Source organism: Bombus huntii, chromosome 7, assembly GCF_024542735.1.
Source record: "Bombus huntii isolate Logan2020A chromosome 7, iyBomHunt1.1, whole genome shotgun sequence".
NCBI lineage: Eukaryota > Metazoa > Arthropoda > Insecta > Hymenoptera > Apidae > Bombus > Bombus huntii.
This window is the reverse complement of record NC_066244.1, coordinates 14577087-14604809: the sequence shown is the minus strand read 5'-3', so window position 1 is coordinate 14604809 and position 27723 is coordinate 14577087. Positions and strand designations below refer to the sequence as shown.

General features: G+C 32.2%; 8 protein-coding genes across 13 annotated transcripts in view; 5 read left to right on the top strand and 3 right to left on the bottom strand.

Moving 5' to 3' along the window:
- Positions 1-8996, top strand: part of LOC126867438 (zinc finger protein 1) — a 35383-nt gene extending 26387 nt beyond the window's left edge. Inside the window, exons 6-9 of the mRNA XM_050621879.1 lie at positions 1030-1383; positions 1693-2025; positions 2375-2534; positions 2813-8996. Coding sequence (XP_050477836.1) covers positions 1030-1383; positions 1693-2025; positions 2375-2534; positions 2813-3006 — 1041 coding nt within the window. The 3' untranslated portion in view covers positions 3007-8996. The remainder of the gene's footprint in view (positions 1-1029; positions 1384-1692; positions 2026-2374; positions 2535-2812) is intronic.
- Positions 4933-11768, bottom strand: LOC126867442 (trafficking protein particle complex subunit 12). The gene is made up of 3 exons (XM_050621890.1): positions 11670-11768; positions 9309-11607; positions 4933-9168 (listed from the first exon to the last, which is right to left on the bottom strand). Exon 2 carries the CDS (start codon positions 11571-11573, stop codon positions 10002-10004), a length of 1572 nt encoding a protein of 523 aa, XP_050477847.1. The 5' UTR covers positions 11574-11607; positions 11670-11768; the 3' UTR covers positions 4933-9168; positions 9309-10001.
- A 190-nt stretch (positions 11769-11958) lies between these two features.
- LOC126867449 (glyoxal reductase-like) lies at positions 11959-13506 on the top strand. The gene is made up of 6 exons (XM_050621906.1): positions 11959-12173; positions 12303-12383; positions 12474-12581; positions 12686-12972; positions 13052-13253; positions 13318-13506. Exons 1-6 carry the CDS (start codon positions 12113-12115, stop codon positions 13455-13457), a joined length of 879 nt encoding a protein of 292 aa, XP_050477863.1. The 5' UTR covers positions 11959-12112; the 3' UTR covers positions 13458-13506.
- On the top strand, positions 13490-15005 carry LOC126867445 (tRNA-specific adenosine deaminase 1). The gene is made up of 3 exons (XM_050621900.1): positions 13490-14178; positions 14264-14515; positions 14618-15005. Exons 1-3 carry the CDS (start codon positions 13490-13492, stop codon positions 14895-14897), a joined length of 1221 nt encoding a protein of 406 aa, XP_050477857.1. The 3' UTR covers positions 14898-15005.
- Positions 14998-16590, bottom strand: LOC126867447 (RNA 3'-terminal phosphate cyclase-like protein). The gene is made up of 7 exons (XM_050621903.1): positions 16448-16590; positions 16119-16358; positions 15854-16020; positions 15605-15779; positions 15380-15530; positions 15206-15310; positions 14998-15144 (listed from the first exon to the last, which is right to left on the bottom strand). Exons 1-7 carry the CDS (start codon positions 16587-16589, stop codon positions 15000-15002), a joined length of 1125 nt encoding a protein of 374 aa, XP_050477860.1. The 5' UTR covers position 16590; the 3' UTR covers positions 14998-14999.
- Positions 16591-16826: 236 nt separating this feature from the next.
- LOC126867450 (UDP-N-acetylglucosamine transferase subunit ALG13 homolog) lies at positions 16827-17575 on the top strand. The gene is made up of 2 exons (XM_050621907.1): positions 16827-16972; positions 17079-17575. Exons 1-2 carry the CDS (start codon positions 16880-16882, stop codon positions 17496-17498), a joined length of 513 nt encoding a protein of 170 aa, XP_050477864.1. The 5' UTR covers positions 16827-16879; the 3' UTR covers positions 17499-17575.
- A 475-nt stretch (positions 17576-18050) lies between these two features.
- Positions 18051-20604, bottom strand: LOC126867448 (succinate--CoA ligase [ADP/GDP-forming] subunit alpha, mitochondrial). Of its 2 annotated transcripts, none has more exons than XM_050621904.1 (7): positions 20390-20604; positions 19415-19650; positions 19126-19347; positions 18885-18989; positions 18565-18768; positions 18301-18435; positions 18051-18222 (listed from the first exon to the last, which is right to left on the bottom strand). In XM_050621904.1, the coding sequence occupies exons 1-7, from the start codon at positions 20424-20426 to the stop codon at positions 18136-18138; spliced, it is 1026 nt and encodes a 341-aa protein (XP_050477861.1). In that variant the 5' UTR covers positions 20427-20604; the 3' UTR covers positions 18051-18135. The 2 variants fall into 2 exon arrangements, with proteins under 2 accessions (XP_050477861.1, XP_050477862.1); XM_050621905.1 differs by having other exon boundaries at positions 18589-18768; positions 20390-20601.
- Positions 20605-21232: 628 nt separating this feature from the next.
- Positions 21233-27260, top strand: LOC126867440 (uncharacterized). Of its 5 annotated transcripts, none has more exons than XM_050621884.1 (13): positions 21233-21363; positions 22424-22608; positions 22809-23100; positions 23189-23295; positions 23380-23507; positions 23596-23735; positions 23801-23916; positions 23991-24114; positions 24175-24400; positions 25491-25658; positions 25720-25920; positions 25996-26078; positions 26168-27260. In XM_050621884.1, the coding sequence occupies exons 2-13, from the start codon at positions 22425-22427 to the stop codon at positions 26295-26297; spliced, it is 1899 nt and encodes a 632-aa protein (XP_050477841.1). In that variant the 5' UTR covers positions 21233-21363; position 22424; the 3' UTR covers positions 26298-27260. The 5 variants fall into 5 exon arrangements, with proteins under 5 accessions (XP_050477841.1, XP_050477845.1, XP_050477843.1 ...); XM_050621888.1 differs by having other exon boundaries at positions 21235-21363; positions 23599-23735; positions 25735-25920; XM_050621886.1 differs by lacking the exon at positions 21233-21363 and adding an exon at positions 21370-21864 and having other exon boundaries at positions 23599-23735.
- The last annotated feature ends 463 nt before the right edge of the window (positions 27261-27723 follow it).

The following is a 27723-nucleotide window of genomic DNA, read 5'->3' as shown; positions in this document are numbered from 1 at the left end:
AAGTTTAGTTCGACAGCGCAGAATTAAAGAGACGATTAAATTTTATAGATCCGTTCTTGCACGATTGGATTAGCGTCGTTAGTGGAATTTTACAAGTCACGAATTACAAATGTTAATAGATATCCTTGCATAACAATGACAAGTTTGGTTTAATAAAACAAATGAAATTCTACGAGTAGGTTTTACGGTTAGTGCTTGTCGAAAGATTAGAAAATTGTAAAAAAGAAAACTACAACTCGTGAGTTGTCTATTTACTCTAATATCACGATTAGGTGATAAATTATTGTGCAAGTGGACGCAGATATCGAGAAGTTCTAAAGTTAGTTATTAGATTTATCTATAAATAAATTCGCGTGACGAAGAAACCAGGATTTGTAACAGTATTGTTAGATCTTTCTAATTCGATCGAGTTTGTAAAATAATGGGAAGAAACGAAAGAAAGAGTTTAGATTCTAAAGAGTGATTTATTAACGAAACTTCCCAATTCTGTTAACCACGTGGTTCTTTACTTCTTAATGCTGATTGACGTGTCGTAAACTCGTTAGACGAGTGTCATAAACAGTCTAAGTATAAGGCGGATGAGGTCAATACTCCTCCGACCCTTTGTAAGCTTACCCCAAGATTATATGAAGGTCATTATTGTGACACATAAAATCTCCTAAATATATCAATATAAAGAATCGATTATTACAATTTAATGGTCTGTAGAAAAATATTGTAACAGCCACGTTTATTGATTGAAACAATTCTTAAGGAATTTTCCTCAAACTAATCTAAATTTCCTTATTCCCTTGTTTTATGCTTTACACGTTCGTTCAGAAATTACAATTTCTGATGTATTTTAAAAAATCACGAATTTCTGCAATCAAACTAATAACAAAGATTTCAGGAGTTCTCTTCCAGATTACTTTGTATCGTTTAACTGATCTCTCCTTAAAGTCATTGATAATTGACCTAACTATCACAATTCGCTATTTCAGCCACAGAAAAACACAAATCCCTTAATTAGCGATGAATATATTGGCACAGGATCAAGACAGCGAGATGTCCAGCGAGATGGCACATTATCCAGACTGGTCGGCAGCGGATCAATATGATTCGCAGAGTGAAGGTTTGGCGGCGAAGCTTGAGGATGTGAATCAACCCAGTGCGAAATCAGGTTACAAGAGAAAAGCGGAGGATAGCTCGGAGGCGGACTCGGAGGACGAGGAGGATGGTACACAGACGCACAATGATAACGGAAGAAGAGTCAGGGCTAGATCGTTGATAGACGATGAGCAATTGGCTGTTCTCAAGGGTTACTATGCCATTAATCCTCGACCCAAGAAGGAGGAGATCATCATGATTGCCAATTACATCAATTTTCCTACTCGTGTCGTACAGGTGCATATTTTTCCTCAAAAGATTCTCCAAAAAAGAAATCTTACCCGATTAACTCCTTGTCTTATGACTCTTTTTAAACGAATGCTTGTTTTCCATTGCTTCAACACCATGTTCAAATTTATACATAATAACGTTCAGTTTGAAGAAGTGAAACTAAAATTAGCGTTGAAACTAAAGTTTGTTAGGAATAGAATTTTTATTTGTTTGAATTGAAACTGTTATCGCAAGAAATAATGGCAATGTAAAACAATAATATGCTTTTAAAAGAATCATTCAGAACATGTCATGAATACGTCATTTAATATTCAGGTTTGGTTCCAAAATTCCCGAGCGAGGGACCGACGAGAATCGAAGATACCACCTCTAGTACCATTGGCAAATCCGACCAGTCAGACCGCGTACGAACAACCATTAGATTTGTCGAAGAAAGAAGCTCTCACAGAGACGGCGTGCAAAGACAGTGAAACTGTTTGTGCAAAATTCACATCGTCGTCTCCCGTTGAACCGAAAAACGATAATGCGCCATCGCATAATCAAGACGCGGATGATCTGGAGGATTCGCCACTCGTTATTGACGAAGAGACCACCGATTCTGTAGAAACGAAACGTACGGCCCCGATGGGGGGAGAAATTGTTCCGAAGGTAACGATAACGCTGGTTCTAACGATTACTATTAAACTGCGAATATCTATGCATTTGCGGAAACTTTAAATCCAGCACTTTACTTTAAATGCGAAATATTTAAAGTCAAGTAATTGCTTATTTGTATTTATAAAAGTATGAGCTTGCATAAAAATTCGCGGTCTAGGTATAATACAAAAATAAAGTACATATAGAAAATAATTAATAAGATAGTAAAAATGTGTTATATTAAAGCGACGAGGCGTAAAGAAGTTTGCTGTTATATTTTATATGCCTCTATTTTAATGTTGCATAATTTGTATGTTGAATATTGCTGTGCTAAGTATATTATGAAGTTCCGTATTTGCAGAGTCAACCTCAGACAAATGTAAAGAACGAAAATGAAAACACGAATCAACCAGAGGCTTCGCCAGCAGCAGAGATCGAGCAGGGTGTCTACTTCTGTGATCGGTGTGACAAAACATTCTCCAAGCACAGTTCCCTAGCAAGACACAAATATGAACATTCCGGTATGCATTTAAATGTTGCTCTCTTCATTTCTACACATTAGAAATTAACGTATAGAAAATTCTTATTTTTTTATATTTGAAACATTATTTAATAACGTTAATATTCAACTAGTAACCAGAGCTTCCCAAGCTTTTTAGGGGTCGAGACCCATTTTCGAAAATGATAATTTTTCCCGACCCACCCAAAAAGCAGCTCGGTGATCCGCCAGTCGGTTACAAACCACACTTTGGTCTTCTATGATGTAGATAATATTAAAAGATCGGATGAATATCCACAGGGCAAAGGCCGTACAAATGCGTGGAGTGCCCAAGGGCGTTCAAGCACAAGCACCATCTGACCGAACACAAGCGACTGCACAGCGGCGAAAAGCCCTTCCAGTGCTCCAAGTGCCTCAAGCGCTTCTCTCACTCCGGCTCCTACAGCCAACACATGAATCATCGTTACTCTTACTGCAAGCCGTATAGAGAATAGAAGTATTCCCGCTAGTTGAAACGAAAACTCTCTCGCTGACTTAGCTAAGTATGTACGGTCCTTTTTTCCTTCTACGACAAGGGACTCAGCATTTAACGAAGAAAAAGAAGCGAATTTAAAAACGGGAAATAATATTATATCTCGCGATAAAATAAAACGCCTGGGAACCACGTTAGGAGAACGGCAAGTACACCTAGCGACGAATTTTTCCAAACGCGATCTCGCGCACGCATTTTACCCGCGAAAAGGCTTGCGTTAAACACAGCAAATAATAATCAAAGCCTAAAAAATATATTTAACTGGAGAAGGAAACGCATGTTGATCGGAAAGGAAAATGAAAAATGAAATGCTATTCTGAAGAAAAAAGAAAAAGAATAAAAGATCGAATGATACGTTGTATTAAAAAGATTAAAGAAGATAGCGAATGAGACTCGATAATCGCGACTCTCCTGTTCAAGCAAACAACATCGTCCAAGTGTCACGTGAGTTTCTTCTCAAGTTCGTTCTCGCTGAAATAAAGAAAGGAGCTAAAAATGATAAAAAAAGGAAGCAGAAAAGCAAAAAGCAAAAAAAAAAAATGAATTCGCAGCGACCTTGAGTCGACGAGAATTAAAAAAAAGGAAACCAAATACGCAACGGTACCAAAAATGCATAATGCAATAATCTATTATATATTATATATAATATACATAATATTTTAGTATTTTTATTAACAAGATTATTATATATACCATGACAATAATAAGGAAACTAATTAACGTACAAATTTGTTAGCCACGTTCGCACGGGGCACGCGATGTAATTCAGTCGCGACGCGCAAATTGGCGAAGGGATATGGTGACGTGATTTGAATGTTTCATTTTTGACCGAGTTGCGCGTGTGCAGTTGTACATTTAATAACGAACGAATTAAAATTCAAAGTAATATCCTGTACTGGAAAGTAACAATGTTTAAAAAGTGCAGAAACCATTTTCTAGATATTTTTACCAAATAATTAATTTACAAGAAAGGAAGGAAAGTTAAAAGTGGTGGAAAAATAATCTTTCGTTTCTGAGACATCCAATCGAATGATATTCTTCAGCCTTAATTCCTTCGTTCGCTAATGTTTTGGAACAGCACGAAGTTTGAAACATATTAAGAATTCAAAGTATAAAAATTCATATTACTAAAAAGACAAAAAAAAAAAAAAGGATAAGTGCGCGCGTGCAATTGGATAAGAACGAACACCAAAGGTAAATGCTGGGAAAGGTTGAAGCACCGGACAAAAAGAGAATACATTTGAATTTAAACCGCTAAACTGAGAGAGCTTAAACGCAAATTCCGATGAATCGCTGAGAACGGAGACTAGAATTTCTAGTCGCCTGGTCTATCCTCATCGTCGAGAGAGCTTTTTTCAAGCTCGATGCAGGAGGATTCGGCCAAATTACGATTTATTATAGCGTCGAGGTGTTTCTGGGCCTTATCTATCGGTGATCGATGCCATAACGAATAATTTTCGATTCTTGTGTACTTACTTTAAATCCAAATCACATCTTCGTATATTTCCATAATGTTACGTGAGAGATTCATATATTTCAAGTTCATTTTTTTTGCAGATCTCACGATAGTTTTATAGTACCAATCGTATATAAATTAGTTCTTACTCTCAGTTATTAACACTAGAACTATCAAATATGTTAAGATGACCGTTTCTAGCTTTCTTTTTTTTTTTTTTTTTGTTTGTAATTACTAAAAACACGTAAAAGCTTTTGATAAAATTAATGTTAACGTATATTTGGATCGAAATACGATTATATACTTGTACTTTACTTTTATCATACTACCTTAATTACAATTATTTATATATTTGTATTTTATATAGTTCTAGTGTTAATTTTAATAATTATTTAAGTATTTTGTACATTGTTTTCTCTTTCTGTAAGTTAAATTTTCTTGAGTTATTCAGACATACGATAAGTTAAGCTTCAAGCAATGCACGTATTTCTCGATTTATTCAACATTGTTATTATTTAATATTTGAATCTCCGCGTATCATCCATTTACGCTAAAAAGAAAAGATTTAGAAAAACGAATGTTTCGCATCGTAGGAAAAAACAAAAAAAATGCCTTAGACATTCCGTAAAAATCAACGCGCTACCGGTGCTCCTTTTTTAGTTATTCATAGATCACAAAACATCACCATGGCCTCTCGTACTTTTTGTAGAGCTCATATGGTCTCGTTGTCATCATAAGAGATTTCAATTGAACCCGACGAGCTCATCACATTTGTTTCTGGCGCCTGAAAGGGAAATGGCATCGAGAACCTTGCAATACAAAAAAAAAAAAGAAAAGAAGAAAAAAAAAAAGAAATACAAAAGGAAAACATTGAGAAAAAGTCCCTTCACCGAGATCCGGGCCCCGATCATAAACTCTAAGTATAATATTAAAATGCTTCCAATACTGTACTATTAAAACAGAAAAAAAATTATTATTACACAATTTTTATGATTTTATTCGTTCGGACGCGTAGGTAAGCGATATATATAAATATATATATAATCTACAGATCGATAATACTCGAGAATTGTATTTTATAACGGTTTATGCCTCTTTTTATTTACACGTACCACGAGTGACAAGTGATATATATATATATTATATTATATAAATATATATATTGTTATTGATAAAAAAAATTGATAAAAAGAAACGACGACTTATACGGGGATACACGGCAGAAAAAAAGAAAAGGTGTAACGTTTAAAGGGCCGCGCCAAAAAAAGTAGTGTCGTGTTCGGCCGAGCGGGGCGCCACCGTTGCATTTCCTCCGCGTCTAGAAGCTCCGGTTATCCGCGACAGGCATCGTGTCCGTACTACGAGATAAAATGGAAAAAATCCAGATATGATGCTTATAATACTCATTTATTATAGTGTTAATAGTTAAGAAATATATTTTTATATTATTATAATATTACGACACGATATATTATATATATAGTACTAATCGATCGCCGCGGATCCGTGAACCCGCGACGACGAGTCTGTTCCTCGGCTGGTACAGATACGCGAGAATCTTCTATTTTTATTTTCTAGTTTTTGAGACTCGATCGTAAACGATTCAACGTTCCTGTGCAATCGCTTTGTTATTTTTCTTCGTTATTTCTCATCATTACGTGTTATGTTCTCTATCTTTTTTCATTAATTCGTTTTTATTTGTATAATTTCTCTTCTTTTTTAAGGATTTTTTTAATTGTTGATATATATAACAATTTACCGGCATTCCTTAAGTATTTTTCCTTTCTATGATTTTACACAAAAATTTGTATTCGTAAATTAAGTTTCGTCGGTTATCGATTTTCAATTATATATAATTATTCTCACTCTGAAAAAAAAACGCCTCGATTCTGTACTTTCGAATACTTTCACGACCAACGGGTTTAGAACATCAGGAAGAAAAAGCAGGAAATTTACGAAGACAATATTGCATACGTATAAGTGACTAAATGAAGAATAAAAAAATTATATATATAAATATAAATATATAAATATATTAATATAGATATATAAAGATAGAAATATTTGCTCTGATTCGGGAGTATTTGCAACCTGCTCGCCTCGATGTATGTATGTACGTACTATTAAAAATAACAGACACAGACTACAGCGTAATTTTTGCCAGCTTTCGCGCATCGGCATCGGTTATGTCTCCGTTATTTCCTAAACTATTACGTGAAAACTACGTAAAAAAAAAAAAAAGGAAAAAAAGATGAAGTAATTAAACTAAAAGTGAATAGTAACTCATATGAGCATGATGAAACAAAACGAAATATGAGAAAACGAGGAGAGAAATACGAGAAAAAAGAAGAAAAAAATTGTTAATGATTGTTGATGCAACGATTTAAAAAAAAAATGAGCACCGTACGATGCCTTCCGTGAACGACCGAGCTTGCCTAGTTACCGAAATAATATAGAAATTCAATGATTCGATCTCGATATGAATTCTCTCGTCGAAAGTAACGCTATCCCTGCGATGCCTCTTCCATCTGTCGAACGATTGTTTCCTGTAACCGCAGACAATAAATATAAAGCGAGTAAATGGCGTGCCATAAACGAATCTTCGTAAAGTTGTAAAGAACACTACGATACCGACACGTAGAGCATATGTACCTCTATATTCGTGTTTGATTGAAAAGTGTTCTAAAACGAATTCCATGAGAGTATATATTGTGATTTTTCTCTAAAGAGGGAGATGCACGTGGGGATAACAAACATATTCGCTTTAAATTGTATTCGACGAACACTGGTGGTTATGCCATCGAGCTTTCCATGACTACGTTACATAAGCACCAGAATCGTGCGTGTGTGCGTGTATTGCGTGTATGTACACCAGAAAAATACTCGGAAATAAAATACGGCAGGACAATAATAATACCGTTTCTTTTTAGAAATTAGAGAGCGTAAGCATTAATTACAATAGTACATATAATATATATATAAAAATTGTAAGTGTGAAAAAAAAGGATAAATTTGCTAAATGCAGAGAGGTCTGCACGTGTACGCACAAGCGCATCCCTTGCGTGTACGTGGATACACGTGTGTACACGGCACAGCATGTATGTACATAGGTAATACATTCGTAAGGTTACATTTAGTCGCCAGGAATAGCGATGCGGATGTTATTGTAACAGTGAAGTGTAATATGCGGTAGATACTTTGAGAGGACGGTAGGGGAAAAAAATATAAAAACCGGAAGGTTCCAGCTGCGTAGTGGATGCAGTGCCTTCTCCGGATGAAATGATCTCGTGGTGTTGAAGCGAGCGGTTGCAAAACAGCTCGATAAGCAATTTGCATTGTATAATATTTTAATCTAATATTTTAATCTAAATTTCAACGAAAATTTATCGCTAAGAATTATAATTGTACCAGTTTCGTTTTAGATCGACGTATTTTTAAGTTATTTTTCGTCTTGCAATACAGTCACCAAAATAAGGAGCATGAAATTGAATTCAAAACGAATTTCAGGATAATAGTCACTTTTTGGAGAAGGAGTATATATATTCTTATAATTAAAAGTATGTTATTCTAACCAAAACGATCTCCTTTTAAAGTTCGATCGTTAATAATGGGCATTTGAGATAGAGAAACAAAATAGAGAAAAAAGAAGAAGGAAAGAAATAAAAAGTATAATGGAAGAGGGAGGATGTTGGAAGGATCGAACACTGCGCGCACTACGCGGCGAACTTTCGAAGCACGAATCGATGAATTTGGTTAAAACGGAAACGGGAGCCGAACCTGTTACACACTGCGGAAAGAAGCAGCAGATAAAAAGAAAATGAAATTTAAAAAAAATAATGTATTGTGACGAAGTTCCATCCATAATAAAATAAATGAAAATATTATACAGTTAGGCCGACTTTTCCGCCAGTTCGTGCCTTTTTTCTGCAGGGAGAGAGAGTGCAGTTTTGGAATCGATCTGAATGATGTATGCTATTGATGTACCGCCTACTAATAGAAAAACATGGATAAGGAACAGGAAAGAAAGAAAGAATGAGACAAAGAAATTGAGGAGGAAGGGTATAATGTTAGAATCGTTAACGATCTTAGAGATCGTGATGAAAATATGGGCGGACAGAAGGGACAGGATATGAGGAATTAATTACGGGAATAGATCGAACGAGTTTATGTTTGGCATGATGACAAAGTATGTGTCCTGTAATGCATTATTCTCGAAGAACATTACGAGTACGCAAAATTATGTCAGACGTTGGTGAGAGAGAACAACAAGCAACAAATGAAAAGAAACGAAAGGAGAAAAGAGGTGCGAGATTAAATGTGTAAACAGTCGAAACTGAATGATATGAATGAAGGGAGAGAATGAGAAGGAATGTGTGTGCGTGTGAAAGGAAGAACGGGAGGGAGAGAAAGTAAGTGAGAGAAAGAATTCTAGCAATTGTTGAACGTTCATTAAATTGTCCTCGTTTCACGATGTAATAAAGGCTATTTTACTTTGACATCGATGTTACATTTTTTACTTTACATATATTCCTTGTACCTTAGGATTTGGGTTTGAGGACTGGTATATCAAGATACGAAGATATAATCAAATATTATTCCCTTTAGAAATATGTACTACATCAGAATCAAATACATAGCTCTATCCATCGAGATGTTGTCGCATTCTTACTGAAAAGACGATGATAACATCTATAGCTAAAAATGAAACCACTTTTACAAATGTATAAGTAAATGTTAGAAGCAAAATTATAATGGAATAGCTTTGTCTATTGATACTAATAATGGAGTCAACGATTAAATGACCACACCCATTAGGGCTCAGAAACGAAGCCAATTTGTTCAGTATTCCCGCCTATTGTGATTAAGGAGGGGATTAAGTTACTTGTCTAAGCAGGTAAGGTCCATATTCCATTCATTGTCTTATATGAATAATGTCAGATCTATTATGTATTTAGTCAATGCCACCTTGTAAAGATAGAGACTTCTGTAGTTCGTCGGTGGCGGAACATGAAAAACGATTACATGTCACATCTATTTTGTACCTCGTCAGTGATGCCATTACCATTAACTACACTCGTTTCCTCATCTGTGCCGCTGCCATTGACTGAGGATAGTACTCGTTAGATGCCACTACTATACTTAATTGACAATGTCGCATGTGGCACAAAAATGGGTATCAGATGATTTCCAAAACATGAAACACTAAAACGCATTGCGTGCCAGATTTACTTTACAGCTCGTTTGTGATTAAATATAATTGTAATAATTTAGCAATATTATCTATTAATTAAAAAAAATATGCAAAAAATTAAAATATCAAATAACTGAATAACTATGATTAGATTAAAAATGCACAAGAAAGAATACTGATTTTTTAAGAAACTGATTTTTATTGTTAAAATTTATACATTACTCGGCGCAACCATGTTCATAATTATATAACAGGTTTAAAATTTCATTCTCGCTCTATCATATACTGTACATGGACAAACGGAAAGATCTCAATTTAAAGGGAGTTTCAGGCACTGTATATCTACAGCATCTCCTTTATACCTGTTCAATTGACTCAGTAAATGTAACTTTGGTTGTTTACAATGAGTTGTATGCAATTCATACGATGTACATATATTCAACAGTACAGGTTCTTGTAAACTTTTTACAGGATTTCTTGTTATCATACTTTCATATAAATGCACTGCTGCTTTTAACTGGCCTGTATATAAAAGACAAACAGCCATATTATTAATTAGTGCTATGTTTGATGGATCCAATGCTTCTGCTGCTTGGAAACACTTGTATGCTTCTTGAAAAGAATTGTGGGCTACTGCCATTAATCCTCTGTCTGTTAACTCTCGAACAGTAGGACCGCTCTCTTTTTTATGCAGATTGATTAAAAATTTTTCTGCTGCCGAAACATCTCCCAAAAATAGATGTAATCTACCTATACTAGATCTCAATGCATCCATTTGTTCAGGTGACCAATCTGCAGATTCACAAAGTCTTCCTAAAATATCTATACCCAATACATAATTTTTCATGCTAACAGCACAGTTAATAATAGATATAAAAGTCCTGGATCTTCTGCCTTTCCACAATCTTATAGCATCTTCTTGTTCTGCAGGGTTAATCTTAACACGAGATCCATCTCCATTAAATCCATTGCTAAAATTGATTATAATTTGGTTCACAATTGCTAGAATCTTATAAAGATTATCCAATGCTTGCTTTGGTTTTGCACAATACATTGGAATCTCAGCTAAAAGTAGTCTAAAGGAAAAGGAAGCCATAGAACCTGGCCTGGTACCATACAGTTCAGGATAAAATGTAAAATACATGTCTGGTTTATCCAGATTACCAAATGGTTTTGACTCATTCTCTAAAATATCAATTTGCTTGAGCTTGGTTAAAAGAGCTAGCCTCGTGTACCACAGTTGCAAAGAATGTGGAGAATGTTTACTAGGTTGATTTATCTTGCCATATCCTTGAGCATATACTGCTAATAATCTTCCTGATAAATTTATTGCAGCTTTGTAACAACCAGCTTGTATTAATGTCCTTAAGCCACGTTCATCTTGAGTTACATCAGAAGCAGTGAGCACATGCCTCTGTATATTTTCATCTTCACCTAGGAATCTTACAACAGTACTCTTTATCAAATTGGGCATGTCCCCTTGAACTGCAAGTCCTGGCATCGTTAAGTTCTCTCTATCCAGGAAACTAGTCCCAGCAGTCGACGTGGCTAAGTTTCGTAAGATTTTTCTGGTCTGTTCAGAAGGTATCCACGCATCTCTGTGTACATCGTTCGTGCCACTATGATCAAGTCGTTCGTTACCAAGCAATGAACTACTCTTTAAAAATTCATTCGATTGATCCGTCAGTAATTCAAAATCCGGGATTCGACTCCCAGAACCTCTTTGCACGTCGAATAAATCTTCCTTTTTAGGCGAAACGATCTCATCGAAGATCGTGCGAGATGCATTTTCAAAATAGCGGCTGATATCTGTCTCCATTTCTTTCGTAACCTCTTCAGTAGTCTCGCATTTCTGCTGTGAAGTCTCATTTTCTTCGGCCATTCTACGTCTGACTATTTTGTTTTCACTTGAAAATCTATATATACATTTATTTATATGATTTACAAAATCCTATAAACATTAGATCGAAGAAAATACCTTAGACGTCAACTGTCAAAATCAGATGGAGACATTCTGCCACGAATTATGTGTATAATAGAACGTGTTATTATGCACCTGTTTTTGTCTATCAATCATTGATATTTTTATACAATCTTTTGTGCTACAATATGAATAAATTTATGCTATAATCACTAGGTTTAGTTGAAAAATGTAATATTCTGATTGTTGAAGACATAATTATAATATAATAATTAAATTTTCTAATAAGTTAGTGATAATAATGTACTTAATTCTGAAAATTATAGTCGTACATATCTGACTAGAAAATAGTTTTCAACATTGAAACAAAATTAATTTCTTTCTATTTAATATCACTATATCAAAGATGGCACTATAAAATGATAATGACAATATATACCATATGTATTCCATACGAGTGCAAGTGGAGATTATAAGAAATTTTATAAATTAAGTATAATATGAACAATGCAGCGAAAAATGTTCTCCTTTCAAGTGGTTATACTATGCCTCTTATTGGATGTAAGATCATTAAAATATAAGAAATAGACTATTTTTTACTGTATTTAAGTCTGTATTGAAGGAAATATTAAAATAATGGTAAAAGACACTTGTTACTATTACTTATTATAAAATATTAAATCATTTTAGTTGGAACATACAAAATTCAAGGGAGAGATGTAATATATGAAGTAGTAGATGAAAGTTTAAAAGTTGGTTTTCGTTCTATTGGTATGTATCTAGTGAAATTATTAATATTATTAATTTGTCTTATTATAAATATATTCTGAAAATGTATCATTTCTTATTTATTACATATAGATACAGCTGTAGTGTATCGAAATGAAGAAGATATTGGCTATGCTCTGAAAAATTTATTACCAAAATATAATCTTCAAAGGAGTGATATATTTATTACAACTAAGCTTTGTATGTATCAATAATAATTTTATATAATATAAAGCATGTTAGACTTAAAAAATTAAATATATATACAAATATATAAATATATTATAATCATATATTTATGATAGCACCAAGTGAACATGGAGATCCAAAAGGAATAGAAAAGTCTGTACAAAGATCTCTTACAGCACTTAATACTACATACATTGATTTGTACTTGATTCATTGGCCAGGTGCAGCCAATATTTCAGAAAGTTCAACAAATAATCCAAGCTTAAGAGCAAAGACTTGGGATAAACTAGTAGAATTGAAGAAACAAGGATACATAAGATCCATAGGTGTATCCAACTATACAATCAAACATCTAGAAGAATTATTGCAAAATTGTAAAGATACACCACCAAGTGTTAATCAAGTAAATCAATTGTACCTGAATTTAATTTGTATTTTAATTTATATTAATTAAAAAATTGAAATATATTTTTGTATTATAGGTTGAGTTGCATCCACATTATCATCAAAAAGAATTAATTAAGTACTGCAATAACAAAGGGATTCATGTACAAGCATATTCTTCTTTAGGAACTAGTAGCAGTACTAATCTTTTAAGAGATCCAGTTGTCGTAAAAATAGCTACTCAACTTAATGTATCACCAGCACAATTATTATTAAATTGGGCTTTGCAACAAGGAATTGGTAAATAATTTTCCTTTTTAAGATGAATATTTCTACCATGTATCATTTAATAATATTATTACAGGCATCATTCCCAAAGCTGTAAAGAAAGAACATATAAGAGATAATATACAGCTAGATTTTGTTATTGATGAAGAAAGTATGAGAGCTTTATTTTCTCTACCTCAACATAAGTATGCTTGGGACCCTTCCAATGTGTATTAGATAGATTAAATGCAAATAAAATAAAAAAAAACATGGAAGATCTTGCAGATCAGATTGCACACCTTTGTTTAGAAAAATATAATAAGCTTGGTAAGAATGGTAAACCATCAGAGAAGGAGTGGACTGTGCTATCAGGCATAGTGTTAAAAAAAAAGGACAACTCGCTCACTTTAGTAGCTCTTGCTACAGGCACAAAATGCTTAGGAAAATTAGATTTAATAAATACGAAAATATATGAGGAAGGTTGCAGATTAAGTGATTCTCATGCAGAAATTCTTGTTAGGCGTGCCTTTTTGAGATATTTATATGAGCAAATCAATTTCTTACTCAGTGACTCTAAAAGTGATGTTTTTACAATAGATGATCAGAAAAAAATTAAAATAAACGATAAAATATCGTTTCATTTTTTTACGAGTCAAACTCCTTGTGGAGATTGTTCTATATTTTTGAAAGAAGAATTCTATGAAGATGATGCGCCTCCAGCAAAAATAATAAAATGTGATTATAATAACAGAGTAGAAACAATAGAATCAAATACCGATAAAAAAGAAAAACAAATAATTAAAGATATATATAGAACTGGTGCAAAATGCATAAAATCCGAAAAATGCCAAGATCCTCATTTACCTGGAATAAACTACCACGTGGTTGGACCGCTACGTACTAAACCAGGAAGGGGAAATCCTACTCTTAGCTTATCTTGTTCAGACAAAATGGCAAAGTAAATACAACTGTGTAATATTACAATTAATATGGAATGGTATTCTTATAGAATATGAAAATTAAGCTTTATCTATTGATTTTAGATGGAATTTACTTGGAGTACAAGGATCACTTTTATCAATATTGATACCTCCAATAAAAATGGAAACTATTGTAGTTGGAGGCAATTCTCCTTTTTCTCTAGAGGCGATGGAACGTGGATTGTACAAACGATTCAACGAAAAAGTACATAAACTAAAGATTGTACAAAGTAAACTTTACTTTAAACAACAAAAAAATTCTGAAAGGAAACATCCATGTCCATCGAGTATAATATGGTGTGCTGTAAGAAATCGGTAATCTTTAATATTTACTTTTACTTAAATATTTATATTTACTTTTTCTCTGATAAAGCTATGTTTTTAAACAAGATGGTCTTAATAATTGTTTATTTATAGCAATACTGAAGTAGCGGTTGAGGGTAGAAAGCAAGGAGCTACGAAAAAAAAGAAAGGTAGCAATCTACTTGTAACGAGACGTGCTCTTTTTGAAATGTTCTTGCAAACTTGTGATAAATATCAACACCCTGATTGTAATATAAGACATCCTAAAAAGATTACCTATTTGGATTGTAAAATGTGGTCCAAAAATTATCAAAGCTTGTGGAACACTTTAAAATCAGGATCTTTTTGTGCTTGGCCTTCTAAACCAATTTGGTTACAAACATTTGTGTTGTAGAATATTTAATATTCTTTAATATACAAATAAGAAGATTATAAATATGTACAAACATATATACTTTTAAAATTGGTACATATAAAAAATAAGTACAATACTATTTTACAATGTTCGTTTATTTATATTAGTATATCCTACACCTATACAGGTTAAGACAACTTGTTCTAATATTTCATCTTCTTCTTTAAGTGGCTCGATTTTAAAAACAACTCCAAAGAAATCTCTTAAATCGCGTAAAAATTGTATCCTGTGATAATATCAGTCTTATCATTTTAGGATAAATACAAATGTATAAAACAGCTACTTACATTGCTGGTGATAAAGGCCCTGTTACAACTTTAGACACATCTTTCCTACCCAATGCCATAAACATTGCAGTCATAGCTTGAAAAGCTGAATCTACACAACCATTTCTAAAATAATATATATTTATATAATATTTTCATTATCTGATGTATATTCAGTAGTTATGCTTGCTTTACCTGTAAATTTCATTAACTAATTTCATAGCTGCTTCTTTACCAATATCTTCTGGTACACAAGGCAAAGAAGCTGCTGTCATTAGAGGTGAAAATGCTTCTCCACCAAAAATAACATCAGTTGTTGTTTCAGCTGATAAAGTTACTCCAAAACCTGTCATATTTTCAAGTATTTACTGATATTTAATATATTTAGCGTTATTAGTTTCCGAACAACTAAATACATACCTGGTGATTTTCCACTAGATGCACCTTTACAATGATCTGTATGAATGTAAACATCTGGCAGGAAGTTTAACAGTATACCTTTAGCAGACTCCACAATTCGATTAGCAATAGCAGGAGATACACGTATACTACATGCAGTACCTCTGATCCTTTTCACCATTCCACTATTTTGAAACTACATATGCACCTTTTTATTTTTAAGTTATAAATTATAAATACTTTAATAAAGAAGATATACTTTCTACTAACTTGGATACTTCTAAGATTACGACTAGGAGGACATTTAAATTTAATTTCTCCACCACCTAGAGGTGCAGCTCCTCTTTTATTAATGGTAAAGATAACTTCATTATCACCAGACAGAAATTTTTTCAATATAGGTACAGCACATGCCTTTAGTCTGTCCACAGAAGGATCTTAAATACAATGACATATATATAATTTTTTAGCTGTTTGCCATTACAATAACTGACAATGTTCTGTGCTTAAAAATTTATCATGGAGGATTAGTTACCTATTGTATTATTAGTGATTCCTTTGAGTTTTATATCCACAGCTTTTTTACAAAATGGAGCTAACATCATAATTCCTTCTAGATAATAACCAATACCTCGTTGTACATTACAATCATGCTCTAATTCACCACCGTACAATAATCCAGGATTATAATATAAATTAGTTCCTGTTTCATTTAATTCTATTCTTGATCCATTTGTTATTTTATCCAATAAGCGAATAAAACTGACTTCGTACTCTACACATAATGAATATATTAATAATAATAAAAATATAATATATATAAATCTTTGAATATTTTCAAAAGAAGTATATGTTTAAACTAACCTTTAACTCCTGGATAGTCATCTTTAACTCTAATATTTGTAATTCGCACAGGCTTGCCGGATAATGTTGACAATAATAAGCGATATCGTAAATAATTACACCCTTCGTATGTTAAAACGTTATTTTTTCTTTCGGCTGGCATGTTTTATTAAAATTCGCGGCGGTAAACAAATCGATGTGATGGAAACATGGAACTTGGAACTTTCTGACGTCATAATACTGTTTTATCAAGCACAGTTTTTCTTCTAGATTATTTTTTTTTCGTACAGTCGGTACAATTCTGATACGTACAAATTGAACAAATGTCAATTTGACAACATTATTGAATATTTTTGCCGAATTGTTGAAAAACAATATATTATTGCCAACAACAATTAAGATAGTGATATATGATTTTATTAATCGAATCTATAATATTTTTAAATATTTAAAATGACACAATTGACACAAAGGATATTTGTTACTGTTGGCACAACCAAATTTGATGAACTAATCGAGACAGTGCTTAGCTCGGAAGTTTTAGAGGTAAAAGACTATGAGAATTTCAGTTCTTAATATGAAGTTATAAAAACATTTAGTAGTAAATCTATAACCCAATTTAGAGTAATTTTTTAAACATATATTATTTTAGGTATTATCGTCAAAAGGATATCATGAAATCATCTTGCAAGTTGGCAGAACGTTATTTGTACCAGATTGTACCCCACGTTGTGGTTTTGTCAATATTGAATATTTCAATTTAAGCGCAGATATAATTAACTATGTACAAAATGCTGATCTTATTATAAGTCACGCAGGAGCAGGAAGTATTTTAGATGCTTTAGAGTGTAGAAAAAATTTAATTGTAGTTGCAAATGAAAATTTAATGGATAATCATCAATTAGAATTAGCTGAGCAACTCTATGAAGATAAACATTTGTACTATTGTACTTGTAAAACTTTGTTAAACACTATACAAACCATGAATTTTACTCAGTTAAAACCTTTTGTTAATAAAAGGAGTAAACATATTGCCAAATTTATAGACCAAATAATGGGATTTTTACCATGAAAGAAAGTTTGAAAAATATTCCAAGAAATAGTTTTTTATTTCTTATTTATAATAAACAAAAATATTTAAGAGGTTAATGTTTATATTTTGCTTAATATATTTAGATTTTTATTGTTTTACAATATGGATATATAACAGCTTTATTTGTTATAACAGATATAGCTTTAGTATAATTTACAACAATATAGTTTAAATAACTATTCCTTAAAATTATGATTTAATAGCATAGAAAAATTTATAATTTCTGGTTAATAAAAATGGTAACGAAGAATAGTGGCAGTTATTGTTAGATACTTTTTATAGCATCTTTAGATGGTTGCTAATTTTTAAAATAAAAGCTATATCAGTAAAAATATTTTCTAAATACTGTACAATGTTAACATAAATTTAGTTTTTTAACAAAGTGTCATATTTCTTTGCAAGTATTCTTTTTAGGAATAAGATAATCGAGCAACCTCGATTTATCGATGAACATAATCATTGTTATCAACGATTTAATGAATTTGAACATTTCAATGCATTATATCGTTTTCTCGATTTCTTAGACGGTCCTAGCATTGTTTATACTTTCAATTTATTGTATGAAGATACATCCATATGAAGCAAACTACATATGTATATTTTTAGTGGCATGTGTCTAATTACAGACCAAGCCAAGACGTGTCATTTCTTTCAAAAGTTCATTTCCCATTTGCGCAGGGCTCCTTGAAACTATTACACCAGCCTGAATAAAGTAAAACAATATTTATATTTATCCTAACGAAAATATGGGTTTTATTGTAAATAGCAAACAAGTTAATACCTTTTCGAGTGCATTAATTTTATCTTGAGCGCCTCCCTTTCCGCCTGAAATGATAGCTCCGGCGTGTCCCATTCTTCGACCAGGTGGAGCAGTAATACCAGCAATAAACGACACTACTGGTTTAGCTTTACCTCCCTATGATTATACCAGGCATATTACATTCGTATTCGATAATATTTAAAAATGAATTGCACTTATAAGGATACAGAACGATTCTTGGAATATAAGGAATGGTAAGTTAAGATAGGATGAGGATTTGGGTACCAGTAACTTAGAAGAGCAACCAACAGTATTATGTTGAATGAGATATTCCGCCGCTGATTCTTCTGCGCTGCCGCCAATTTCACCAATCATTATAATACCATCACAGTCTGGGTCCCTAAGGAATACATCCAAACAATCAATGAAGTCTGTTCCATTAAATGGATCACCACCAATTCCAATACAAAGTGTTTGCCCAAGACCAGCCTTAAAGAAAAATTTTCTTACAGTTTCTTATTACAAAATTATTCTAAAAAACTTTTTTATTGTATTATTTAAAAAAGAATTATGTTTTTTAAGCAAAAAGGATATCATTCACTTACAAGGGTTGTTTGATTTACAGCCTCATATGTTAATGTTCCTGATCTTGACACAATACCAATTTTTCCTTTTTGATGTATATGTCCTGGCATAATACCTATTTTGCACTACAAATAGATATCTGTTATATGTTACCATATAGATATGTATCAACATAGTTATACATTTAAATTTAAAAATTTGCATATAATTTGTATGTAAAATACAAATTTTTAAATACTGATAAATATTAAATATCTGCACCTGCTCTGGAGCTATTATTCCTGGACAATTTGGTCCAATTAAACGAGATTTGTTTTGTTCCAAAAGTCGTCTTTTAACTTTGACCATATCATGTTGTGGAATACCTTCAGTAATACATACAATTAATGGCATTTCTGCATCTATTGCCTCCATAATAGCTGCAGCTGCACCTGGAGGAGGAACATAAATTACAGTTGCGGTAGCACCTGTAGCTTCTTTTGCCTAAAAGAAAAGCACAATTAATACATTTATAAATGTATAAAATATAAAATGGATGTTCTTTTCCCACCTCCTTCACACTTTTAAAAACTGGTTTTCCTAGATGTTCTGTACCAGCCTTCTTGGGGTTAACACCACCTACTATTTTAGTACCATATTCAATGGCCTGTTGACAATGAAATGTCCCTTGTTTGCCAGTAAAACCTTGACATATAACTTTGGTATTGGAATCAATTTTTAAATTTTTCCTAGTATCTACATAGTTGAACCTTATTTGGGTACGTAATAAATTACCACAGTTTCTGACTGAAACATACAAGAAATGATTTTTTTTTTTGAACATTTTTTTAAGAAATGAGATTCTAAAAGAATGTAAATACTAATATACTTCAACCTTCCTTGTAATAAATGTAATAATAATAAAATAATACATATTTTATGGCATAAAAAGATTTTAAGGCATTGCTTTAAACATTATTTGCAAATAGATGTTATTTATAGGGATAATATCAAATTTCTTAACTTTTGGGTCAAGGTTCATTAATTGTATATTATCCAATGATTAATATGACACTTATTCTGATAGAGCAGATTAATTAACGTATTAAAAAAACTATGCCATTGTATTTAATAGTTGTATAAAATTAAATTAATATGTATGATACAAATAAAATATAATAAAAAGAAAAGAATTATGAAGCTTTTGTTACAAAGTACAACTATGTGAAATACACAAAGACTTAATATGGAATTATATAATGTTTAATTAATAGTTAAGATTGTTGAATCTACTGAGTTAAAACCATATATTGTCAAAAATATTAAGTTATGAAAAATTACATATGTCCTTATATAATTGAAAATGATAACATAAATAGAATTTATTTAAAGTATTTTTAATTAAAAAAAATGATAGAACATGAGTATCACGAGAAATGGGCGTGAAATATTACGATATCTCACAAACATGTTACAATTATATTTCGAAATATACAAAGGTCTCCTTTTAACATCGAAAAATTTCGGACGATTATTCTCATCTTACCTGTGAATTTTGAAAATGTTCTGATAGCCACAGCCATTCTTTTAATTAATGTTTCTCTTAAGATAGTCAATAAACGAAATTGGATTATTAGAGGATCACCATTAGAGGACTACCACAGCGGACGACCGAGGTCAAGTTCGAAAGAAAATACACGGACGAATTGTACTTAGCGCATGTACATATAATTTAAGTATATCTAATGCTCCAGATTCGCTATGAACTTGTCAAATGACAGGAACATTGAACATCGAACTGATTGGTCCATTCTTCTATAAAATATTTTCTTCAAGCTAATTTTCAACGCAAAAATTTTATTGCTAAGTAATCTTGTACGCGATTTTAGACATGTCAGAACAATCAAATAGTTATCATTTGTTTATTATTAAACATTAGAAATAAGTACCTCTATAGTTTCTCGTTTATTTTTAAATTCTATTTCCTTCTTTTTTTATTTTTGATATAACATTTCTATCTGAAATAATGAGATATACCTTATATTGATGTAATGAGATATACTTTAAAATCTAATTAGGTATATAGATTTCATATAATTTAGAAGTTAAACATTAATAAAAAATTTCCGTAATTTCGCAACTTCTTTCTCTCTTGTTGTTAAAAATATAGGGGATTAGCTTTGTCTCTATTTATATCTTTGAAATATACACTAGACTTCGCGGTCATATAAACAGATCGCGACACTCGCTGGGGAAAACCGTCCGAAAGTTGAATCATGAAACATCAACATGGAAGACAACAAAGTTCTCGTTCTTGCGAGTTGGACACAGGTGAGTAGAGTGTCTCCATCTCTGTTTGAGACATTTATAGCATGTCATGCATGCGCAGAACGTAAACTTTCTTGTCTTTCATGCTGATTTTCCACGATTCAATGTTCAGACGGTTTCTTCTATGCTTTTGGTATATGAGTGACGACACCTAATTATAAGATCGTGCCAGAGTTACTCGTCTTTCGTCAGGTACATACGTTTTAAATAAAAATGTAAAATTAGAATAATGCAGTAAGAAACTTAAATAAATACATCGTAAAAGAATTAGTATCACATGGATAATCAACTTCATGCTCCGAAAATTGGTAATAAATATAGTGGTAGTTTTATAGAAAGAAAAGGTAGCATGCTGTATAATCAACGGAGGCCACCGAAAAAGTGAGCGTAGTTAATGAAAGTTACGATTGATGGTATCATAGTTGCCAAATGTATATTACTGAAAGAAAGTCTACATAAATCCTTTTTCGATTTTATTGTTATTGCTGATATAAGAATTTAATTATACACAAATTTTTCATATGGATCGAATAGTTTGTTAAAATTTGTAGTGATTCGATTACGAAGTTAACATCGATGGGCATAGATAGAACGACATAAATGACAGTGATGTATAGAAAATAAATATCTTGATAAAAATGACGTGGTGAAGAGAACCTTAGCATTTTACAAAACCATCGAAGGAATTGCAAGGTATACGCTTTTACAACAGTTTCTAGTGTTTCGTTTCCATTCTTTCGTGATACCATTCCAACAAGCATCTATGAAAGGGAACAATAAAAATTATTTCAAATGCCGAAGGTTTCAAATATAATTTCAAACGTAATTGGAGAAAATTATATTTTTGAATTTAAAAAGTTATATTAGTTACATTGTTCATATATAGCACAAAAATTTCTTAGTATATATATATATAATATGTATATTGATATATACATATATACATATATATACGTATATATACATATATATATATACGTTATGTATTACGTGTCATCGAATTATTTTCATTACGATAAAAGACTAGTATTGTTATATATTTAGAGTGTATTTTTTTTAAGATAAATGAAAGCTCTGTCATTGAGAAGTAAAGAAAATATGTCTATATTCTTTGCCGGAATATACAATTTTTTTCAATCATTTAGTATTTTATTTATTTAGTATTTATTTTAATCAATTATTTTACATTTTATAGTGATATATTTTCATTAACGTTTTATGTTAATGATAATTAATTGAATTTATCAAACAGGATGGAAGAAAGTGCAAGTTCTGAAAATATTTGGTGTAAAACTAAATCAGACGAACAAAATAATTTGTATCATGCAGAATCTATAACTTCCTCTATGGAAGCAAATTCTACTTCTTTAGCAGATATATTTGATACAGCTTTTACATCTACAGTTGATCCTTCTCCACAACCAAGATTTAATTCAGGTAGAGACGAAATAACGATATAAGACATATATTAATTCATTTTTTCATATTTTTAGTACTGAATTTCCACTAGATAAAGCAATAATGGAGTTCGTTGAATTATGTTTTTAATAAAATTAAATGTATATAAAATGATTCACACGAAAATAAACATACAAAGGGATCATAAATAACTTCAATATTCAATTTTTTCATTCTAGGCAACGAAATGGAATATGATCACTTATTTGCAGAAAGTGATGTAGAAGATTTAGATGTGGTTCCTATTAATCCTTATGTAAATCCATCTCATCATACTGCTTCAAATAGTAATTTTGTTTTTGGAACTTATTTACATGGGCCTGAAACAGCAGGAGGAATATTACATGAACGTGATCCTCCAGTAAAACATAAAAGTAGAAAAAATGAAGACCGTAAATCATTCAACAACCAACACTCTGATAATTTGGGTGTAGCTGGACCATCTAGATCATCAGATGGAATTTCTAACAAGTATGAATTTAGAATTAAGTTTAAAACTTTTTGTGATAGATTTGTACTTAGTTAGAACAATAATTATTAATGAAAATGTTTTAAACAGAGTTATGCAAAATATGGAAAATGACAGTGCCAATGAAGTTAATACTTTGTATCACTCAGTTTTGCCAAATACAATTAATTCTCAGCAACATTCTACACATGCAACAAGTATGGTTTTTCTTTCACATGAATAATATATGAATAAAAAGTAATAAACAGATAATTTATATAGTTTCACTTTATATTGGATAGAAAATGATGATACACCGTCAGCACCTGATCTACAATTAGATTGGTCCTCGAGTAGTGATGATGCTACTAGTAGTGATGACGAAGATGGATCAGTTGAAGTTCTTGTTTCAGTAAATCATAATAATAAGGTGAAATAGCTTTATTATGTTGAGTTATTTAAAAATATAATTTATGTTAAGAGTTTAAGATACAAAGCATTTTACTATATTTTAACAGCAGAATTCTGCACAAAATAATGAGGAAGGTAATCGTCCAGTAACTGTAGTTGATTTAACTGTGGAATCAGATGAAGAGCATACACCTCCTACTCCTACAACTTCGGTAGTAACTCCGGCTACTACGGACTATGTACCTAGGTATGAATAACAAATTATTTTATGTATAATACGCTTCATTACTGATTTTAATAATTTTTTTACAGTGGGCACAACACTTATTGCTTGCATGACCATATATATCATGGTCGATGTATACACCACAATTACAGAATTCCAATTCCTGTTATACCTGTAAGATATAATCAAATACCAGGTACAGGTATGATAGAAAAATTAAAAGAAAGACTAACAAAATTTTCAGTGATGTTATTTCGAATTTGTTCTTTTTTATAGATGCTTCTACAGGAATGTTAAGACCACGTATGCATCCAGTACAAGAAAGACTATGGAGGATGCAACAACGTGTACAAGAAGTACATAGGCGGAGTCTTCATCCAAGATTCTCAACACATCACACGTTAGTATTACAATAAATATTGGAAATTTCACATCATACAATACTTTTTATATTTCGTAGTACAACGTCGTGCAATCCACATGTGCATCAAGCAAGCCAACATACGTGTAACAATGGAAATGCTAATTCTGCGAATAATCGTTGCAACGGTGCAGAAAACATGACATTTGCAGAGAATTATTTCCCGCCTCCAATTTTGCCACCACCTCAACAACCTACTGTTTATAGTCATCCAGAGGCTAGAAGGCCACCAAGCGTTAGCCCGCCTTGTCCCGAAATAATTCAGGTAATTCAGTGCATTCAAGATTTATATTATACATGTCGGAGACGAAAGAACACCGGAGCCTCTGGAATTTTGGATAATCCCGCAACATTGTAATCTAGAGTCTACGATAACTGTAATTAAACAATTGTAGTTATTCAATCCGATTGTAATTGTTCGAGATTAGTGATAGTGAGCTTTGGCTCGAGGCGAATGTAGCCACGGTCACGGGATGAACGCTTTGTCTAACAAAGGCATGGAGTAATTCTATAGCTCTCCTTAAAAAGGAAATAGTTGTAACACTCGACAGTAAACATTCCAACGGTCTCTGTCCCGTAGCTCGCCACACGCAGACCCTATTCTTCGAGTAAGATGATTGCCAGATGTCGATGTGTCTCCGCAGTACATATTCAGGTAGCCCGAGGGCCCGTTATAAATTCCGATTTAGCTAACTAAAGTCCTTCAAACAAACAGTCTTTGTCCCAATTACGAGAAGATAGAGGAGACCTATTTTTCAACGAACGACGTCTTCCACTAGCAACTTTACCTCGGGGGCGGCTAGCATCTTTTTCTAACCACCGATATGGAGATTAACCAATTAGCAGCAACGCCAATTTCCCTTACTTTCTTAACGAAGGTTATTCTCGACGAATCCGATGATCCGTGTCCTTAGACACATCCCATATAGTTTTCCTCTGTGGCATCATCAGGACGGGAAAGTCATTTTCTCTCGCGATCTCATCGACGAAAAGAGTAACCCCTTACGACCAGTGAATATTACGCGTCCGACTTAGATTTTGTGAGCACGTTCATCTATCATTCCGTCGACCGCGGATTCGTTATTGAACCTAAGATCATTGTCATTAGTTTCTCGAGTATCTAATTACCACGGTTACTTGTCCAGTTCTATGATAATCGTATTTGCACTAGTCGATGTCTTTTCTATTGCATAACGACACGTGTAATCCAAACGAAGATTCGTTTCACACTCCTAACCCTAATTCTAATGTAAACCCGACATACATATGATTTTAATGTTACAATGAATTTATAATTTATTTCCTTTTCGTTTCTATTAAATTTTATAATTATTGATTTATATTTTTGTGTTTAGGAAAGTCCTTTGAGTGGCCAGTTACCAACACAACCCATTATGCTGCCTTCAATGCCAGTTCATCCTTATGTACATCATATGTATCATCATTATGGTCCTCATCGAAGACCATCCGGTCCACAACATAGACACCATATTCATATCAATTGGTTACAACATCTCCATTTGGTATGCTTTCAAACACAGTACTTTGAATTCTATATATTTTTATACTTGTTATGTAATGCAGATGCGTTTCACGCAGCAAGGATCTGATGCTCACGACATGATGCCATTTCCATCTTTGGGTTTGCTGCACCCAGCGCGTCAAATGTCGGCGCAACTTGAGAATTATATGCGCCTTGTTGACCTACGACGCATGGCCGCTATTAGTTGCGGAGCTACACAGGAGTCAATAGAAAGTCACACATTCCGTCATAAGTACAAACGGGTAAATTACGTAAAAATTGACGTATATATTCATTATCATATCATCCTTACTTCGTGATATTTTCTCGTTTTATAGGAGAAAAAAGTCGAAAATAGTGAAGACGCTATTGAAAAGTGTACTATATGTTTATCCGAATTCGAAGACTGCGAAAGTGTCAGGTACAAATTAATTCTCATACACAATGAAAATTAATTTCAGCAATTAATTTTTCACAAATTATATTTTTCTAATATTGTTTTTTATACAGGAGGCTTCCATGTATGCATTTATTTCACATAGACTGTGTCGATCAGTGGTTATGTACTAATAAACGCTGTCCTATATGTCGAGTGGATATTGAAACTTTTTTACACAAGGAGCTTGAAAGCACTGCATAGTTTAAGGTCGATTTTAACCATCCGTTTTCGTTTTTAAGTATAATCAGGTAATATTCACATCTAAGTATTTTAAAAGATCCTATTCATAAATAAACCTTTTTCTGACACTGCTATGAATGTTGATGTAAAAAAATTTTACTGTGAATAATCAAAATATCGATAATGGAATAGAACTAAGTTCCTGGAGTTGTAGGAGAGAGATTTGTTTTCATTATCTTTACATCCGTGTCATGGGTATTAATAATAGTGTACATAAAAAAATGTTAGGTTTGTTTATTATTCGTTATTATATTAATAAGTCACGTAATTTGATCGATAATTTATACGTGTATGAAATGTTTCGGATGACAACATTGTTAGATTATAGCAAATATTTTAAGTGGTACATCTCTTCGTGGTTTTTTATTCTACTTCTTTTATTATGTGATACATAAAAAGAAATTAATCAATCATAACAGCCAATACAATGAATTTTCTAAATTAGAACAGAAACGAATGTAAATTAATAATAATTACGTAAAAATATATTACTCCTGTGTTACGGTAATTCTCCACTGGGTGCTATACTGATATATAAATTTTATATACGCTAAACATAATTTAATGATTTGTCGAAATGAATTATTAAATATTTCCGCGTCGAACGATTCTTTGAGGCTATGTATACCTTTCGTAAGTTTTTATATTAAACTAGTTTTTTAATAAAACTGTACTCGAACAATTCTTTACTAATAACTTTTTATTCTACATAAAAGAGTATATCATCTTATTAAGAAAATATGGATGATCGTGAAGTTTAATGAAAAAAATAATGATTTAGAAAAAAACTTCCTATTTTAAACTTCATTTCCGCATCATTTTATTGGTACAGTTAGTAATAATTAAAAAGGACATGTATTTTAATTCATCAAGTTGAATGGAACACCTTGTATAATATTCAATAAATTATTATTATTATGTCTAGTGCGTAATAAAAATAATTATTATCCTTTTGCATTTGAATGTCGGCTCTGTGGCGGCATAATAAAATTGTCTACAAATTCGAATGCCGTCATGATGACGATACGCTTTTATTATGCTTGTACATTTATGATTCTGTAATCGAAAAGTATTGTAAATGTCTGTTACTCTTTAATCTAAAATATATTTACTTCCAGATAATCTGTTGTTTATTAATATTTATCTATTTAGATATATGCATATAATAATAATACTTGATAAATTTGCTTCGATCGAGTATGTCAACTGTAAAGGGCTATAATATTTCCATTACATTGTACGCTTAATAGTTGTACTGTTTTCCAACTCAACAATTTTTATCAGAAGTTTTCCGCTCATTATCCCTTTTTCGAGACAATTTCTTCGTCCAATGGGCTTCGTCAAATCAACTGTTCGACATATACGTACAGATGTCGTACAGAAGGCG